A 19,461-nucleotide genomic window follows, 5' to 3' on the forward strand; every position below is an offset into this window, starting at 1 on the left:
TATATATTCTAAAGACTGTTGTTGTCACAACACAGTATCACTGAAGTACTGAAAGTAATTATAAGCAGCACAGAAGGAATGGAACAAATATCATGCAAGTCATACACTCACAGAAAAAGAACTCCAGAGGAAAAACAATGCCAAGCTTTAAAAAATGTCAGGGTGCTGAACTCGTGCTTTGACAGCCACCAGACTGTGAGATGAGCAAAGCTTCCTGGAACCTGAGAGCCACCAAGAACCGAGCCAGGACCGGCTAAGAGCACAGAACAACCCGCCAGGCCGTGAACTCTGTGAGCTCCTGAGCCGCTGACCACCTTGGCGTGCAGAGTTGACTTGAGAAGAGATAACCGATACGCTCCCCGGAGCTAGGCAGTGGCCAAGTCAGCATTGCTATGAGGAGGACAACCTTGGAGCCCAACTTCCAGGCTTCGAATCCCAGCTCCACAACTATCTCATAGGGAAGTCATGGCTATTAACATTTATACAGTGTTCGAGAACGCACTTTTCAGGTATAGCTTTCTTCTGAAGAAAGTGGTGGTATGATTTCCATTTTGTAAATGTAAATAAATTTGGTTTTGGAAATCAACTAATAATACACAAAGAAGACAATCACGATGGAGTAACTGGGATCCAGTTTATGCTTCCACTTAAAACCAAGAGAGACGTTACATATGAAACTGTCTTCAAATCACTGGCCAACAGGCAATAGGGGACCTACCTAGAGAGACTTTCCAGGCCTCAGGTTAGGGACGGGGAATCCACACGAAGACCCTGGTCTCTGTGAGCTGAGGAGACACAGCTGGGAGTCTGGGGCACAGCAGTGTGAAGGAGAGAGCAGACAGAGGCCCCAGAGACGGGGTGAAGGGGTGAGGCAGGATCCAGGTCTTAGGGACGGGGAATCCACACGAAGACCCTGGTCTCTGTGAGCTGAGGAGACACAGCTGGGAGTCTGGGGCACAGCAGTGCGAAGGAGAGGGCAGACAGAGGCCCCAGAGACGGGGTGAAGGGGTGAGGCAGGATCCAGGTCTTAGGCTGAGTACTGACTAGCACGCACATCCGAGGAAGCGACCATATGGAGGGTTAAGTATCAACCTCTCAGGAGGGCAGGTCTCACCAGCCAGCACTGAAAACCTCAGGGTTCAGGATTCACGGGGTGTAATACCAGGTACAGGACTGCAAAGGCTTTTGCCTCCAGAGAGAGAGGCTAAAATATCCCTAGACTGAAGGTTGCTCTGGCCCTACCCTAAGAAGCTTACATTGGAAGAATTAAACTCTTTCCTAGGTAACTTTCTTTTTAAAGAAAAACAAACAAACAAACAAAACCCCCACTAGTCTGCAACTGCTGGCCACAAAAATAACAGGTTCTGGTTTTGTTATATTTTGCTACTTAGCTTCTTAGATGACATTTTTGGGCCACCAGGAGGAGTAAGAATCAAACTCTTACTTCTAACAACAGGCGTCGATGAACATGGGCAAGGGCCTGTTTAGAAAACCACAGCAAGACTGACTTGACTCACTGGTTTCCCAGTATGTTCTTCTGGACTCAGAGGAAATCAGGTGTTCTGGTTCAACTGGTTTTCCTGTTCAAGACATGGTCTAGGAAGAACGCTCTTCACTGCCCAGATCACGAGACTGCCAGCGCTGCGAGAGGCTGGGAGAAGACAGAGAAACAGGCGACGGATGCCCGTCCTTCTCTGTGTCCACCTAAACTAGGTCAGACCTCATAACCAAGGTCTGAGAATTATTGAAAAAGGTAACTTATATTTCATTATGGTTGCTTTCTGCCTGGCTTTCTACCAAACTAGCGAACAAGAGTACAAAGAATACAGAAAGGTTCAACAGATGCTGACCAGTGAGCAGAGCTCCCGCTGCCCACCAGGCTCCTCACAGAGGATGCGCAAAGTTCAGTAGAGGTCAACACGGCTCATTCGGTTTGACAAATCTACCAGGTAAGAAGGGTCAGTAATCAGGAGCTCACCACCTTGCGTGTTATCACCCTGGGGGAAAGGTTTTGGAAGCATTCGTAGGTCCACCTTATTACCACGCAAGGAAATTCTCGTGTGCGCCTCGGTCACACACGTCTACACCCTACTGGTCATGTTGTCATGGCCACTCACACTGCCACATCCTAACATACGGTCTCCTGCTTGGAAGGACAGAAGGAAGGAACGAACTTCCTGAGGAAGACTTTGTCCAGGGGCATACAACAGAAGTGAACAGAAATTAACTGGGTTTGTGAAAGCCGAGCTTATGGTGTTTCGGTTTGCTTTTTGTAACTCACCTGTCTGATTGAGGCATAATGTCTTTATCTGACATTTCTCATTCATCAGATGTTTAATAACCATGTGCCAATTGTGTCAGGAAATGGGGATAGTAAACAAATAATGTGATTCATTTATAAGCCTAGAATATTTCAATCAGTTTCTGATAAAGGTTTAATTCTCTTTCTCAAAAAAGGACACAGAAGGTATAAAACTGTCTTATGTAAAAAGCCTAATCATTTCAGCTCAAAATACAGATAGAACTTGTAAAATTTCCCATTTTGATCTTTACAGATCTTTTGCTAAAAGGACATCATTGAATTCTACAGATGAACCTCTACTGATTTAAAAAAGTCATCTATAGAAATATAAAACCTTACACGTTCTTTTAAAAATAAGGTTAGATCACAACAACATTCTAAATCCATTTGTAGCCAGTCACATCAGTACTACTGACTGGAAATTACCCCCTCCACGCTTAAATAGCTTACTGTTCAGTCACTAAGTCATGTCTGATTCTTTATGACCCCATGGACTGCAGCACACCAAGCTTCCCTGTCTTTCACCACCTTCTAGAGTTTGCTCAAACTCATGTCCACTGAGTCGGTGATGCCATCCAACCAACTCATCCTCTGTCATCCCCTTCTCCTCCTGCCCACAATCTTTCCCAGCATCAGGGTCTTTTCCAATAAGTTGGCTCTTCGCATCAGGTGGCCAAAGTATTGGAGCTTCAGCATCAGTCCTTCCAATGAATATTCAGGGTTGTTTCCTTTAGGACTGACTGGTTTGACTTGTTTAATATCCAAACTGCTAAAAATAACTGAACTCCTACTAAGTACCATGTATAGTTCTAAACACTCTAGAACTTTTTTTCCATTTACTCTTTCCAACAATTCTATGAGATCTTTACACAGAAGGAAACTGAGGCACACGGAAGCTAAGACAGTCATCCTGAGTCACACAGTAAGGATGCGATCTGGGAATAAAATCCAGGAAAGGTCTGGGATCAAAGCTGAGCGTGCTCCTGGCCTCACACATCTGAAGGATGCAGGACACTCCTGTCATAACTACAGCTTGGAAAGGCACTCAAGGTTTTAAAAGTGGAATGAAAAAGAGAGTATAGAAATAAACAACATTTCAGAGAAACAGAAATGGGAAAGTCAGGAGAAGAAACTAGATTTGTGGGGAAATAAAGAGTGATTCTGTTCAAGCAGAATTTAAGATACAGGGGAGACAGGAAGATAGAAATGCTGAACAAGAAGCTGGACGTTGAGTAGACTACAGAGAAAATTCAGGATTGGGGGCTATTTATAAGTGAATCCTCTGCCCAGTTAGAGAGGGTAGGAGATGGCCGGAACAAAAAAGGATAAGTGGAATGAGGCTGTTCTTTGGAGAGGGAAGAGATGAAAAAAGGAGAGTATTTCTTAAACATCTCCCGTGAGTCCGACACTACTTACACCAGTGACCTGGTCCTCGGACAGTTCAGGAAGCAGCCTCGACTCTTGCAAAGTGGAGCCAGATTGTCAACCCAGCTCTAATGTCAAACCTTACACCAGACTTCCCACCACACCAACCTGCGTGGAGCGGAGGAAGGATGTGATGGAAAACCAGGGAACAGAACAACAGACATCCATGGGGAACTGGGATTCAGTGTGATAAAAAGCAAGAATTTTAACAAAAGGAGAAGTAGTTTATTCCAAGTATGCATATCTTTCTAGTATTTAAAAAGGATAGAAAAATAAACGCCTCAAAAGGGGGTTATTAAAATAAGGGGTTTAGAAAACTAAAACCCCTCAAGTCAAAAGCCTTCATATAAAACATCTAGCTTTATACATCTTTCAACTAGTGTTTAAGCACCACTGTTCTTTAAAAAGTACAAACAAAAAGTCTCATTAATTTCTCAAAAGTAAGTTCTGTAAAGAGGCAGTGATTGAAGAGTTTTTAAAAAGATCTATACTAAGAATCTTTTTAATCAATTATATAATTTAAACACTACTAACTGGGTAAAAACCAACATGAGGACAACTATTAACACATGTTTTGTAATGATATCTGAGATTCATTTTCACCAGCAGGCTAACACATTCTGGAGGCACAGCTACTAATAGGAAGTGCTCCTGAATCTGTAAAATACCAGATAACTAAGTAATAACGAAACCACCAATAACCACTAAAAACTATTCTTTTTTAAAGGTATTGCAAGAGCTGTCCTCATCCACCTTAAAATCTGTACTAGAAAAAGAAAACAAGAATCTAATTCATTTCTTAAATATCCTTCAGTAAGTTTTCTACACAGTTTGCAACTGTGGTGTGTGTGTGTGTGTGTGTGTGTGTGTGTGTGTGTATTTTGTGGTATGCATATATTTATTTTATTTTTAAAATTTTTATTGTGCTGAAATGTTAGAGTTCCCACTGTAACCATTTTTAAGCACACAGTTTCATGGCATTAATTACACTGTCAATGCTGTGCAGTCATCATTACCATTTTCATCAAACTCCCCCGTCCTGTGTATATATTTAAACATATATACTACCGGTAGGGATATGCCTTTTTAAAGGCCTGATCATCCACATCTGTATTGGAGAAGGCAATGGCACCCCACTCCAGTACTCTTGCCTGGAAAATCCCATGGACGGAGGAGCCTGGTAAGGTGCATGCAGTCCATGGGGTCGAAAAGTGTCAGGCACGACTGAGCGACTTCACTTTCACTTTTCACTTTCACGCAATGGAGAAGGAAATGGCAGCCCACTCCAGTGTTCTTGCCTGGAGAATCCCAGGGACGGCGGAGCCTGGTGGGCTGCCGTCTATGGGGTCCCACAGAGTCGAACACGACTGAAGCGCCTTAGCAGCAGCAGCAGCATCCACATCTGCACATCTGAAGCTACCCTCGCTCTTCTACCAGCAGCCCTGGCTTCCCGCGGGGCAGCATTCCTGCAGTCTCCCTGGCCAGCCCCTACTGACGGTGCAGGTTCCTGGCTCTGCTGTGCGACAGCGCTGCAGGGGACCCCTCTCCCACCCAGACGCCTGTCTGACAGCAGAGCCGGGGGCTGGCTCCCAGGTGCTGGGCTGGAGAGCAGATGCACATCACGTACTCACACAGACCATCACACTGTCCTCCAGAAAGCTTCGCTGGTTTATCTTTTACCAGCTCCACATCGGACGTGCCTATCAAACATGACTTTCCTCACTTAAAACACTTTAATTCTCTGCTAATTTGATAAAAAGAATTTCAAAACGAGCGTTTTTCTATGTTTACTGGCTCTTTGTACTTCTTTCCAATGAAAAAATCTGTTTATCCCCTTCACCCGTTTCTTTTTCTGAGCTGTTCATCTTTTCCCTGTAGATCTGAGCGTTTTCTATTAACAGAATTACCTGGTACCTCTGGCACGTTACAAATTCTTTTCCTAGGTGAATATTACTTCTTGATTTAAATGTACCAGTTCTATGGTTGCTATAAATTGTGTTGTGTTTAGAAACACCTTCTATATTACAAGGTTATAAAAAAAAAAAGTTGCCTATATTGTTTCCAAGTACTTAAAAAAAATAAACAGCTCTATCATTGTCCAAATTAAATTGTTCCAACACATTTAAAGAATAATGCATTGAATTTCCTTGACATTTACAGTCTAGTCTATACCACAGTCAGGCGGTGAGTCTGTGTTATACAGGTAAGGAGTTTCCTCACGTTCTAGACAAGAAAGAAAAGGTCACAGTGGGTTGTGGGGCTGCTGCCAGAACATTATCCACCACTATGCCAGTCACTGCACTTACTTCTGCTTGCTCAGTAAGAAGCTAGAACCAGAAGGGGCCCCAACAACCTGAAATTAGGAGTTTTAAGAAAAACAAAAGGAAGTGCCTTTTTACATATTAAGTTATAAATGTGTGAACTAACTACTCTGAAAGGCAGTATAGCTTCAAAAGTCAAGGAGGGTTCAGACAAATTAAAAAATAGTAGGCTCAAAGTAAGTTATTTATGAACATCTGCAGGTGGAATGTTACCTTTTAGAGAGATCTTCCTAAAAACATGATTTAAAAGAAAGACACGACAGTCAGAAAGATGGATAAGCAGCAGTAGCTGTGTGGCTTTAACCTGCCTGTGTGGGAAGAAAGCCAAATTCAAAACAAGTGGTGCTGAAAAGACTAAAAGGACACTGATTAGGAAGATAATGGTGTACTGAGCCGAGGGCAGGGGACGGCCTGACGATCCCGATCCCACGGGCAGAGGAGAGGGCTGGCTCCTTCCTCTGACGCATAGCAGGCAGATTCTGTACCAGCTGAGCCACGAGGGACGCCCTCCTCTGACACCCTTGCCTTCAAACAAACTGTCCTCTGGGGGAGAAGGCAATGCCAACATCACTAGAAAAGCCCAAGAGGCATATCCCTGGAACAAAAATAGTATTTTCTATTTTTTTTAAAAATTTTTTAAATTTATTTATTTATTTTATTTTTCTATTTTTTCTATTTTCTATTACTATTTCATTCAGAAAATGAAATAATGGGAAAACCTGACAGCAACGTTTTCCAAAGCTACCAATTAACAGCAGTATTTGTAAAACACACCACAATCTTGGCCCATTTAAATTGTCCTTACATCCCAAATAACTGAGACCACAGACGACTATTGAAAATATTTTTACCCTATTTAAGTAAATCCAAATGCTCAAATTAATTAATTACGGTCATGCATTCTGTATTTTGTTACTCCTGGATTCAGCTTATTTTTTCTTTGCTTTCAAAGGATCTGATTAGATTTAATGTCAGATTGGACTAGAAAAATCCAACCTTTATAAGTTGGTTATAATTTCTTCTAACCAACCTGGAAGAAAAAAATTAGACTGACACTGACCAGTTTATACTACACTTAAGTAGTGAGAAATCTTCATAATATAACAAAATTTGAGATTAATTTTAAATTTGTGTTTACGAGTTAAACTGCTTCAGCTGATCCTGAGCTAATGGTTGAGACAGGTCCCTGAATTAAAATATGATAAATAGCTCTATGTTTTGTTTCCTTCACTTATTTTATGATCATCTCAATATAATTCCCCTTTATTGAAATGCTGTCCTTTACTTATTAATACAGTTTCACCGGTGTTTTTGTATAATTCTGTATAATTCAGTGAATCTCTGCTGGGTTGACTTTGCCCATCTGGCAACATCTGGAGCCAGTTTTGGTGACTGTGGTGAGGCTGGTGCTACAGGCCAGAGACGCCGCTGGTTATCACAGTGAGGAAGTATCAGGCCTCAAATGTTAACAGCACCCAGGCTGAGGATCCCTGGTAAAACGTCAAGTAACGTTTAACTGGGCTTCCCTGGCGTCGCAGTGGTAAAGAACCCGCCTGCCAACGGAGGAGACACAGGAGATGTGAATTTGATCCCTGGGTCGGGACGATGCCCTGGAGAAGGAAATGGCAACCCACTCCAGTATTCTTGCCTGGAGAATTCCACGGACAGAGGAGGCTGCAGTGTATGGGGCCACAAAGAGTCAGATACAATTTAGCAACTAAACAAGATTTAACTACTATTTCTTCACATTTTATCTTGAGTAAACTTTAACTGGCCAACATTCTCAGGTATTATAGATTAACAAAATATAAGAGAATGCTCAACTACGGTGATAACTTCACCTCCGAATTTTAAATATCTGAGCCAGACTAACTTATAATTCAGGATGTCCACAAAAACTATTTTAAAGTGTATAAAATCTGCAATTAACACTTAGCAACAGTACTTTGAAAAACTCTCTTAAAAGGTTAAGATATAAATATCCTATAAGCAGATAACTGTAAGTGAGATGGTTATTAGGCTTTACACTATTTAAAGCCTTTTATGCAGTTAAAAATATCAAGAGATCTCTCCTAAAGCCCATTCATTTCTAAAGAGGTAGGAAGCAGTAACATTTTCAGATCCATCTGAAATAATCAGATAATCATTTAGCAATAACTGAACCAGGCCAAAGTACTGGAGCTTCAGCTTTAGCATCAGCCCTTCGAAAAAATATTCAGGGTTGATTTCCTTTAGGATTCACTGGTTTGATTTCCTTGCTGTCCAACTCCCAATACTCTGGCCACTTGACGTGAAGAAATGAATCATTAGAAAAGGCCCTGATGCTGGGAAAGATTGAAGGCAGGAGGAGAAGGGGATGACAGAGGATGAGATAGTTGGATGGCAGTCCCAACTCAATGGATAGGAGTTTGAGTAAGCTCCGGGAGTTGGTGATGGACAGGGAAGAATGGCGTGTTGCAGTCCATGGGGTCGCAAAGAGTCAGACACGACTGAGTGAATGAACTGAACTGAACTGAACCAGGTAGTCACCCAAATTGGTCAAATTCGTTAAAATTAATATTAAAATTTCAGTACATTTTTCTCAAATTATTCCACTTTTCCAAGTTTTCTAGAAACAGTACAATAACAGTACCAACTGCTGGATCTGTGGCCACCTTCACATGCACTGCACCTGCAAGAGGAGGGGGCTCACGCTGAAAGTGCAAGTCATGAGCCAAGGTCACAGAAGTCATGTCCTGCTCCAGCCAGAGCTTTGACATGGACCGCCTTACCTCAAAAGAGGACCCTTTTCCTTCCTTGCCCTCACTTGCGAGGATATTCCCAGCTTATGGGGTCAGTGTTCAACATGCCAGACTTTCACAAGCAACTCTTAATGAACACCCTGCCTTCTCACTAATAATCAATGCTATAAAAACAGTCTACAGCAGGCTTAAGAGGCAAGGTCTTTGTTAGAACCCAGCAAAAGAATGCCACACACAGACCTAACAGCTATTTTGTTCGTGCTTTCAGGGAATGGCACGAGCTTGATGCATCACAAGCTTTCACACATGTGCTCTGTTCTGTCAAGCCAGAGTACGATTTACCTGGTTGCTACTGTTGGTGGCCGATGCATTGGCTTGGGCTGTACTTGCTGACAGGGAGTCGAGGAAGGCTTGGTCGGCCACTGAATTTCCACAAGCAAACTGATCTTTTCCATCACTGGGCAAAATCTGAATATAAGGAAGGACCACAGTTACTTACTTTCATAGACTATAGAGTTATTTCAGAGTTAGAATCCCTGAAGGCAAGTAAGAACTATCAAAAGGTTTCTACTCTTAAAAGGTATGAGCTCAAGAACATCTGCCCTAACGATTCCTTTCTGCCAGTGTGCAGAATTCTTTAGAAAAACACAACTAATACCAGGATCAGCTTATCATAATTTTTTCATTCTCGTCAGTTTTTAGGATCCTGAACGCACGGTGTACAGACGTCAAATACGACATAACATGAGACATGTGGGCTGGGTTCAGGGACCTGTGAATCCTCTGAAGCTGTCTGAAAAGGTGGGGTGCCTGCCCATGCACATGTCGGGCTGGCCAAAGACTTCATTCGGGTTTTTCCAGAAAAGATGTTCTAGAAAAACCCAAATCAACTTTCTGGCCAACCTAACATTTCAGCAATTTCATCAGTATTGTCTGGAGCTCTCAAAACTCCCCACTGAACGCTCAGTCAGGGACAACAGCCAGCCTTCCCATTTTGCAGGCAGCGCCCAGCACACACCCTCCCGGGGCACGTGATCTCTCTACTGGAGGGGAACCCAAGGCAACTCTGTTCCTGAGTGTCACTCCAGTTTTACTCACAGGCCACCAGGCAGGCAGCCTCCGTTTCTTGCTATCATGAGGCAAGCTCATCATGGACCCAGGGCTCCGTTCTGCGTGACCTACAGACAGCCAGCAGGGGGCGCCAGGAGGCTGACTCAGAGAGCCCTGGTCAGCTGGGTGGGGCGTGTCCCCACACCATCCTTGGCATTTATCACTACGGAGCTCACACCCAGCAATAGCTCACTCAAGACCCTGGGTCTTTGAGAATGGGAGAAGGAGCTGACAGAGGTCCTAGATTAGCACAGGGAGAAGAAAGCGACCTTGGACAGCCCGCTACTTACACTGTGAATCTACTCTACGGTAAACAGTACGGCAGGCAGCAGCTTCTACACAGAATCAGTAAAGGAGAAACAGAGACTTTTATTCAGAAAAACTAAAAGTTGCTATCCTTGGAAGGAACTTTAGCTAAGTATTTGGAGTCACTCTTTGGCATGTAAGTCTGTAGGTAATATTTCTTCTTGGTTCTACTTCAATGAATTTTCTACATTTTATATAATCAGCATGTATTATTTTTACAATGGAATATTTTTCATTAAAAATAAAGTTATCTTTCATTCTTGTCCTTTAAGTTGATAACTCATAAAAACACACATGACAAAGACCAGGTTTAACTAACAAACGAGAGTAACTTCTTACCTCCACATAGTCTGTTGGGACAAGCCCTCGTTCTCCTCGGCTGTTTCTTCCTTCCAGCCATCCTCCACCAACATCCTCAAAAAGGTTAAAAAGAAGAAAAAGACTATAGTTGGGATTTCCTGCAGAAATTTGGCTCTGGGAAATTAAAAAGGTAATTAACCCTTTAACCTTTTCATTCCTACAGGGCTAACGCTGTTAAAAATTTCAAATTCTTAAGCTTTCTCTTTATGCCAGAAAAGGAAATAATTTAAAAATGAGAAAAATCAAACCTCAACAATAATTGATCAGAGAGAGAGAAACAGAATCCAAGATTTCCTAATTTCTTTCTGTTGACTGGTCTGTGGTAGACTGAAAAAATGGCTTGCAGCTCCGACTGTCAAGGGGCAGAATGCACCCCCACTTCCAGAACCTGCGCTACGCTTCGTGACCTCTTTGGCCAACGGACTAAGGTGGAGATGACACGGGGTGAATACAGAGCCGGCCTCAAGAGGCTCTGCACACTTTAGTTCACATTTTTTTTTCCCCAAAAGAGCCGATATTTGGGTTGTCAGATGATGACAGAGACAAGGCTCCGTCTCCCTGTTGGCCCACCCAGAGCCAGCCGACCCTCAGCAGGAGAAACGCCAGACAGACGAGGCCATAGCGGCCTGCTCTGCTCTAGCCCCGTGCTGGGCGATGCACACCCATGGATGAGCCCAGGTCAGGAGAACCACTCGGCTGGCTTGTGGATCCCCAAGCAACAACGATCGACTATTTGTTCAAGCCACTAAGGTTTGGGATTACCTGCTATTTAGGAAAACTAACTGGCCCAACCTTCCTGAACACTCCTAGATAAATAATGTTAATAAACTAAACAGTAACGTACTCGATGCCAGGATTCCCAATTTTTAATGTTACCTTTGAAAAATCCTACTGCTTCCCTTTAAAATAATAAGGGCTATCTTAAATTCATAAACCATACCCTAATTAGTCAACATCCACCTGAATCTAGATAATATATTTTTACAAAGTCATTTTAAATGACTTTGTCCATTTCTTGACCACAACAGCAATTTAAATACTATTTTACCGAGAAATTAAGAGTGCTTCTTCATTAAAAAAATAAAAAAAAACAGTAAATATAAGCTTTCATGTCTTCTATGATTAAAAATAGAACCTATTTACTTATACACACCTGGAATACTATATTAAACTACATATATTTTTTCTAACCAGCAATTCTTTTTTTAACCATCAGTATTGCACAAGCAACAGGAAAGGAATTCATGTCGGTTTGAAAGATCAGCCTGTTAAAAAAATAAAATCTTAAACATAAATCCTTAAGAGACCAATTTAAACGTAACACTTCTCTTACCGGATTTGTAATTGTGATGATTTCACCTTCATTAACCGTCAGTTCATTATTTCCAGGTTCAGCAGAAAAATCATACATAACCCGAGCCTATTGGAAGTAAAAAGAGGAAGTTACAAATGTAAACGTAACAGTAAAAAAAAAAAAAAACCACCTATACTGCTCACTTTGTGAACAACATGTCATGACCGTGGTTGCGGTTATTTTGGAACAAAGGAAGACGTCGGATCAAAATGATTCATCAGCCCTGTTTGTGAAGAAGAACAGCACCAAGAGTGAGAGCCCTGCTCTGCTCTGGGACGAGGGAGGTTTCTGGTCGCTGCCCACACTGTACTTAGAGATCGGCCCCGAAGAACTCAGAATAAACCCATTTCAGTAAGGGGAAAAGAGTACACATGGCCTTCCTTGCAGGAGGTAAGAAGGGGAAATACAGACACTGTTCACTGTGGGCACACCGACTCTCAGGGACCGAGGGATCTCCGTGTAAGTATGTACACACATGAGATGCACAGTCTTTAGATGAACCTCCTGCTATTAAAACTCTCACTGTTCTTTACCTAGGGTAAATTTTGAAGGCGCAGCAACCCTAGCCAACTAAAAACACAGAAATCTGAGCTGTGTGCAAGATATATTCATACTCTTATACTAGAATACTTCCTACTAAGAAGAATAAAGTGTTGGTTGCTCGGTCGTGTCCGACTCTCTGCGACCCCATGGACTCTAGCCCACTGGGCCTTTCTGTTCATGGGATTCTCCGGGCCAGAATACTGGAGTGGGTAGCCATTCCCTTCTTCAGGGGATCTTCCTGATCCAGGGACCGAACCCAGGTCTCCTGCATTGCAGGTGGATGCTTTACCATCTGAGCCATACCAAGACTTATCTAGGGCCCTGGTACACTTGGGTCAGGTAACCTGAGCAGCTGTGATTTTCAAAATTTTTCTTGCCATGGAATCGGAATCTCACAGAAAACAGACTAAAGGGAAGCTGCTCTGGTTGATGTGAGGTTGATGTGGTTGATGTGGAAGCTGCTCTTTCAGGCCCTTCCTCAAGCAGATGCTTGAGGTACCAACCCTGAGACGTGGGTTCCTTGTAATAACTGCCATGCACGTATTCCAAGAGAGACAACCACTGTTGTAAAAAATACATATACTTTATACATATACTTTTATAATGTGTGCATTTAATCCGTCTCAAATTCTAAATAACTGTCTTTTCATGGATTGTCTTGTAGAAGGAAGTCCATCTTACAAGTTGGAGACCACATGTACCTAGGAAACATGGTTTGTTTTAAACTTATCCTGGTGCTTCCCCAGTGGTTTAGTGGTAAAGAATCCGCCTGCCAAAGCAGGAGATGTGGGTTCGAGCCCTGGTCAGGGAGGATCCACATGCGGCGGAGCAACTAAGCCCGTGTGCACAACTGCTGAGCCTGTGCTCGGAGCCGTGAGCAGCACCTACTAGAGCCCCTGCGCCTGGAGCCCCAGCTCCAAGAGCGACAAGAGAAGCCGCCACGAGGAGCAGCCTGCACACCACAACGAAGAGTGGCCCTCGCTTTCCGCAGCTAGAGAAAGCCCACGCGGCAATGAAGACCACACAATGAATATAAATAAATACACAGAATTATATATAAAAAAGTAATTGTCCTAAGAGGCAAAGCTAAGTCTGCCTACAGGGTTCATCAACTAGGACTAGTGGGACCACATTCCTTTAACACACATTTGCTGCACACCAACCATGTGGCGAGAACTGTGTTTTCTCCACACCTGCTTAAGGATGCCTGCAGTGCTTCTAACAGGGACCCAGGATTCACATTCGGTGGTAAGAGATTAGGGGAAAATATCCCAAATACTAATTTACTTTGAAATACATCAAAAATAGTAAGATGAACTGGTGGAGGAATGCGATAAAGCAGGTATAGTAAGTAAACTTATTTATGGAATCTGGATAGTGGGTTTATGGTGTCCAGTGGAAAATGAGTTCAACTTTTCTACATGCTTGAAACTTTTCATAATAAAGTGTTGGAAAGAAACGAACAGCAGTGTACGGCATCAGATCCTTTACTTTTATAAACTGAGAGCCAGGCTCAGGCAGAGTGAGAATTCTGCAAGTGTCACCGTCTTCCTGGGGTCACTACGGAGGACAGCGACCCTGGGCTGAGGTATGTTCCTCAGGCAGCTGCAAAAGGAGACAGAATTCGGCTTGTCCCGTTGGGGACCGAACCATGTTTTTAAAAACATGTTAAACCAACCTCAATCCCTCACGCAATGAGGGCAGATGGGAGATAAAGGCCTGAGGAAGGAGAGGGGGGTTCCCCAGGTCAGGACGCATCCCCAGGACAAGAGCCAGATGAGAACCCACTGTTTTGATTCTGCTCCTTGAGGATCCATGGACGATTTTCTTGATTCAGTTAAATCCTACCAACCCTCAGATATAGAATAACAGAAGCCTCTCGTTTACTAAACTTAACAACTTGGTGAAACAGAATGTGAAACAAGTCAAAAATAAAAAAATGGAAACTCCCCTACACATTTAAATATTACTGAACATCTACCCACGGAAAATGTCTATAAACACTGTAGGTTTATTTTAAACATTGACTTAGGACTTTTTTTTTTTTTAAACCTAGAGATGCTTCTTAAGAATTATAACTGAGACTAACTCTGGGGAAGATTTAAAAAGCACATCCCCAAATGAGCATAAATGTCAACAGGAAAAGAAAAAAAACAAACAAGGTCACTGAGCTGAGAAGAGCAACTCGGTTGCTCTAGGTGAGCAGGTTTAGCGCAGATTGGAAGCCCGCCAACACCCACTCCTCTCCCGGCTTCTCTCAGCCTCTGGCTCTCCTCGCCTTCCCGCCTTCGCCACCACTACAGGATCCACGCAGGTAAAGATGCTGACCTTGACCTCAACTGCCAAGCTGCCGACTATTTTTGATGTGGTCGTTGAAAGAAAAGGTGGTTTTTCTCACTGCCTCTTCCAGGGGTAGCTGTACTTTTAACAAACAACTCCAAGCATTTTAAGGGCTAAATTTCCACTGTTCCTGGTCAGTCAGAATTGGTAGCAGCCATCGAGAATGGCTCCAAAATTAATTTTCTTCTGTAATTTTTTTTTTTTAAGAATAGACTACCAGTAAAATTGATACCTGCTTTTAAAAATGTTTTTCCTAAAATGGGTTGAGGTGTGTTCTCCTGAAACACGACGCACCTGGAGAGTTCTAACTGGCCAAACAGACAAGCACTGCAGCTTGAGAAACTTCCAAGATGAAGAGAAAAGTAAAGAGAAATTCATTGTGTAGGAATATGTTTCCAAGAAATGAATAGAATGATCTTAAGTCTCTGTGTAACAAAAGGCAATTATACAATCACACGGGGGAAGAAGTCCTTCAGAATACTTAGACTAAACCAAGCAAACTGTACCATCCACTTCCGTGTCACCCCGCCCAGCCTCCACTCCACTCATGCACAACGATTCTGCAAATATTTGGACCAAGGGAATCCTGGGGCCATGGTGTGACCAAACCACTGGAGGCTGGGGTGACTCTAACAGACTTTCTACCCAGACTCGCCCAGATCAAAGCTTCTTTATGTGGTGTACAGAACAATCAGATGAAAGCGTCTGAACAGTTCTTGGATGTGGTGGCATCAAACTGGTCATATCACACATAGCATCACTATTACCCCAATCACTAATATATAAAACATGAGCTACCAGGGAAAGCAGTTTGCAATTCACATCAAAAGGTTTTTAAAGAGCATCTAGAACTCAAGAAAAAGACCGGCAACCCACCAGAAAAATGGGCAGAGAAACACACAGTTCACAGAAAAAAATAAATGGTCCTTATACCCTTTATGTGTGGGGAAAAAATGCTCAATTCCACACATAAAGGAAGACAAGTTAATCTGGAAGATGTAGCCAGATTTCCCTTCGTTGGGGACTGTACTATTTAAACTTCTGCTGGCAATAAGAAAGAAATGGTTCTCCCCAGCTTCACAGACAGAATCAATCACCCAACCTTTGTATTTCTGCTCATCTGATAAGTGAGAAATTTTGCCTCAATACAGTTTTCAAGATCAATTTACCCTTAGATCCAGAAGTCTCATTTGGAGAACCCATTCTCTACGTGCACATGTACACCAAGTCATTTAGTGCAGCACTGTTTCCAGTATGAAAAGACCGCAGACCACCCTTCAGTCCAGCTCAGTTCAGTCGCTCAGTCGTGTCCGACTCTTTGCGGCCCCATGAATCGCAGCACGCCAGGCCTCCCTGTCCATCACAAACTCCCGGGGTTTACTCAAACTCATGCCCATCGAGTCGGTCATGCCATCCAGCTACCTCATCCTCTGTCATCCCCTTCTCTTCCTGCCCCCAATCCCTCCCAGCATTAGGGTCTTTTTCACCCCTAGTAGCTACTAAAAGGGAATTCGTTACATAAACCACGGTATATCATCACAAGAAAATATGTAGCGATAAAAGAATGAGAACAATCTCTATGCACTGACACAACTACTGTATCATTAACTGAGGAGAGCTAGCTAGCCGCACAATAGGGCGTGTAGTATGCTACTTTTTTTCATAGGCAGAAGAATGCTTATATTTGCCAGTACTTCCATAAAGAAGCACTAGAAAAAGAAATTCTTCTAAAACTGGTTGCCTGTAGAGATGGGAGAGGAAAATGAGCAGATAAGAACAGTGACATTTCTGTTTACTTCTTTTCATATCATTTTAACTGGGTACATGTATCACCTGGCCGAGAATTCTAAATGAAGATTGGGGGGGGGGGGGGCGACATCATTTATAGAATCAGCAAAAGATAAACTAGTTAGGAATAAAGTAGGGAGATGTGTAAGGAACAACTGTACAACATTCCTGAAAGACACAGAAAATAGGAAGAACTGAGAAGTCTGGCACAGTGCTTGCAAAAACGGCCACAATAATCTTCCCACCCCCATCTGAATCCCGCTGCGAGGGGACTCTGCCGCTCCTCCTGGTACGTTAAGGGAAGGCTCTTTTTCCACCTCTGGACTCTGGACTCGTTCATGCGCTTGCCTTGGCCGACAGGGTAACAGCAGCTGTGATACAAGCAAAGGCATGAACCAACCGCGCCAGGTGGGGCCTGCCCTCCCGGTTGCCAGGATCACCTCCACGACCCTGTGAGCCTCTGCAGAGGAGGGTCCACCGCCCCCTCCACCTCCCAGCCATCCCAGCTGCACAAGGCGAGACCCCAGCACGTGGGCGAGGCCAACCACCGCCACCAAGGCCGGGTCAGGCTTTTCAGGCCACAAGAACCACTCCCAGCCAACCTGCATAACATGCTGTCTTAAGTCATTGAGTTTACAGAAAACCATGAAAAGCACCAAAGGACATCTTAGGTGAATTTCTAAAATAATCTTGCAGTGGAGGAGGACTTCAAGTACGGAACAGAAATCCTGAAGAGAGAAAAATTTCTCTTCTCCCAAAATAACACATACCTACCTTGCCTGGCAAAAGCCATTATCAACAAGATAAAAACAAAAAAACAAAAACAAATGACAAGACCGGAAAAATATTTGTGACTTTTATCACAGACTAAAGGTTGGCTCTCCTACTCTATGAGGGTAACTACAAATCAGCAAGAAACAAAAGGCTCTCAAAAATGTAAAACCTCACTTATAAAACTATACAAATATTATTTTCCCACTATCAACAGGCAAAACAAAACAAAAACCTTTGATCACAACATCACGTGGGTGACGGTGCAGGGGCAGGGAAAGAGGAATTATGCAGTGCTGCTGGCATTGAGAGGCAGCCTGGGAGTGCCTATCAAAAGCCAACTCAACCTCCAGGAATTCTTCCTCCAGAAATATTCACACATTTGCAAAAGGTTATTCACTGCAGGTCTGTTTACCAGAGCAAAGGCCCAGGCCAGCCTGAAACTAGGGATTGGTTAGCTAAGTAGGGCCCTGCCATGGAAGGGAATATCAAGTAGTCCAGCCAAAAAAAAGGAGGGCTTGCTTATTTTTAACATGTGGAATCATCTCTGAAGTGTATATATTAAATGAGAAAATAAAGCAAAGTACACCATTGTGGCAAAAAAAAAAAAAAAAAGAAAGAAAGAAAATGCATCTGCTTATCTCTTTAAAGATATACAGAAGTAACATTGTCTCTAAGAGAAGACAGTTGGCTGAAGGCGGGATAGGAGAGATTTTTAGTGTTATCTTTATGTACCGTTTTAAGTGTTGTTGTTGTTTTACTGTTCAGTCAAAAAAATTACAAATCAGAAGCACTGTCTTATACCACTAACCCAGGAAGCTCATAATCTTGCTGAAATTACCATAGTCTATTCGAGAATGTTTCCCAGGTACGACAAAACACGAAACGCTCCAGAGTTCAACTCAAAGAATGACAAGAAGGCAGTCAGAGTCTGTGTGAAAGTCTACGCGCTCCTGGAGTTCTCATTCTGTGTGCCATTTCTGTGTGTGTGTGTGTGTGTCTGTGTGTAAAAAGGAACTTTTACAACAACAACTAAAGCAATACAGTGAAGCTAAAAAGGAAAAGCTAGAAAATGCTCCTCTTCTCCTCAAAGGGCACAAGCACTAATAGATTTGAAAGTACCCTTCAGAATGTTCTGCATTTGACAAATGTGTATGCGTGCACCCGCACACACACACACTTAGACGCACACCCAATCAGAACCACTGTACGCCTCTGCATTTCATGTTTTATCTAGTCTTCGGACTCTTCATATCAGCACATCTACCCCGCTCTTTATCTGAGCTGCAAGGCTACTAATCCACCGCTCAACCTCCAGGGCAAAGCACAGGAAAACCTACTTACCTGTGGTTAAGAAAAAAACTGCACCCCACTCCAAATTCAAATAGCTGTACTGTGTTTCCTGATTATAAAATGACATGCGCATTATGGAAAAAAAAGATAAAGGTTTACCAGCAAACAGTACCCCAGGTCTCAAACTTCAGAGACAGTGAGCAGAAAACATACACGTTCCCAGTAACAGTGGTCTGTCTGCGCCACCCCTGCCCCCCGGCATGTCTTGACAATGGTTTTCATTTTTCCCCCCAAAACGGGGATGAACTGTAATTACTGGCAACATAGTGATTATGAGCTGGCTTCAGAGCCAGACCGTGAGTCCAACTCCCCATTCTACTGTTTCACAGCTTTGTAAACTTGACTGAATTCCTCAGAGTCTCCGGCTCAAATCCCTCAACAATGTGACAAGGCCAACAGTCTGTGCCTCGTGACACAAATGATCAGTGAAGTCATGGATGTAGTAAGGTGCTCAGAACAGTGACTGGCACAACGGGTTCAATTAACATTAGCTATCATGACCTCCAGTGTTTTTCCTGAATATCATACATACATTCTGCATGTGCTAAAAAAACTTGCCGCCACACAAGGCAAACAGCCAGTGCCAGGTTACTGATTCACACAAAAGGAAGTTCTAGAGCCTGTTACTTCACCTGATTGAAGGTGAAGCAGACCACCTGAGGGAGGTCAACCAGAGGGCCCCCCGCCCCCACCTCGTGGAGTTTGTGACGAAGGTGAGGGGTAACCCAGCAAGGCTGATGGTGGTCC

At 43.2% G+C, this 19,461-nt stretch overlaps 1 protein-coding gene across 2 annotated transcripts in view; it reads right to left on the minus strand.

Annotated features, from left to right (window-relative positions):
- Positions 1–19,461, minus strand: part of SNX9 (sorting nexin 9) — an 89,110-nt gene that overhangs the window by 39,213 nt on the left and 30,436 nt on the right. For both annotated transcript variants that reach the window (XM_065931056.1, XM_065931057.1), the window contains exons 2-4: positions 11,899–11,985; positions 10,545–10,619; positions 9,132–9,257 (exon numbers count right to left, since the gene is read on the minus strand). In XM_065931056.1, the coding sequence (XP_065787128.1) occupies positions 9,132–9,257; positions 10,545–10,619; positions 11,899–11,985 (288 nt within the window). The remainder of the gene's footprint in view (positions 1–9,131; positions 9,258–10,544; positions 10,620–11,898; positions 11,986–19,461) is intronic.

The sequence above is a fragment of the Muntiacus reevesi genome, chromosome 3, assembly GCF_963930625.1.
Source record: "Muntiacus reevesi chromosome 3, mMunRee1.1, whole genome shotgun sequence".
Lineage (NCBI taxonomy): Eukaryota > Metazoa > Chordata > Mammalia > Artiodactyla > Cervidae > Muntiacus > Muntiacus reevesi.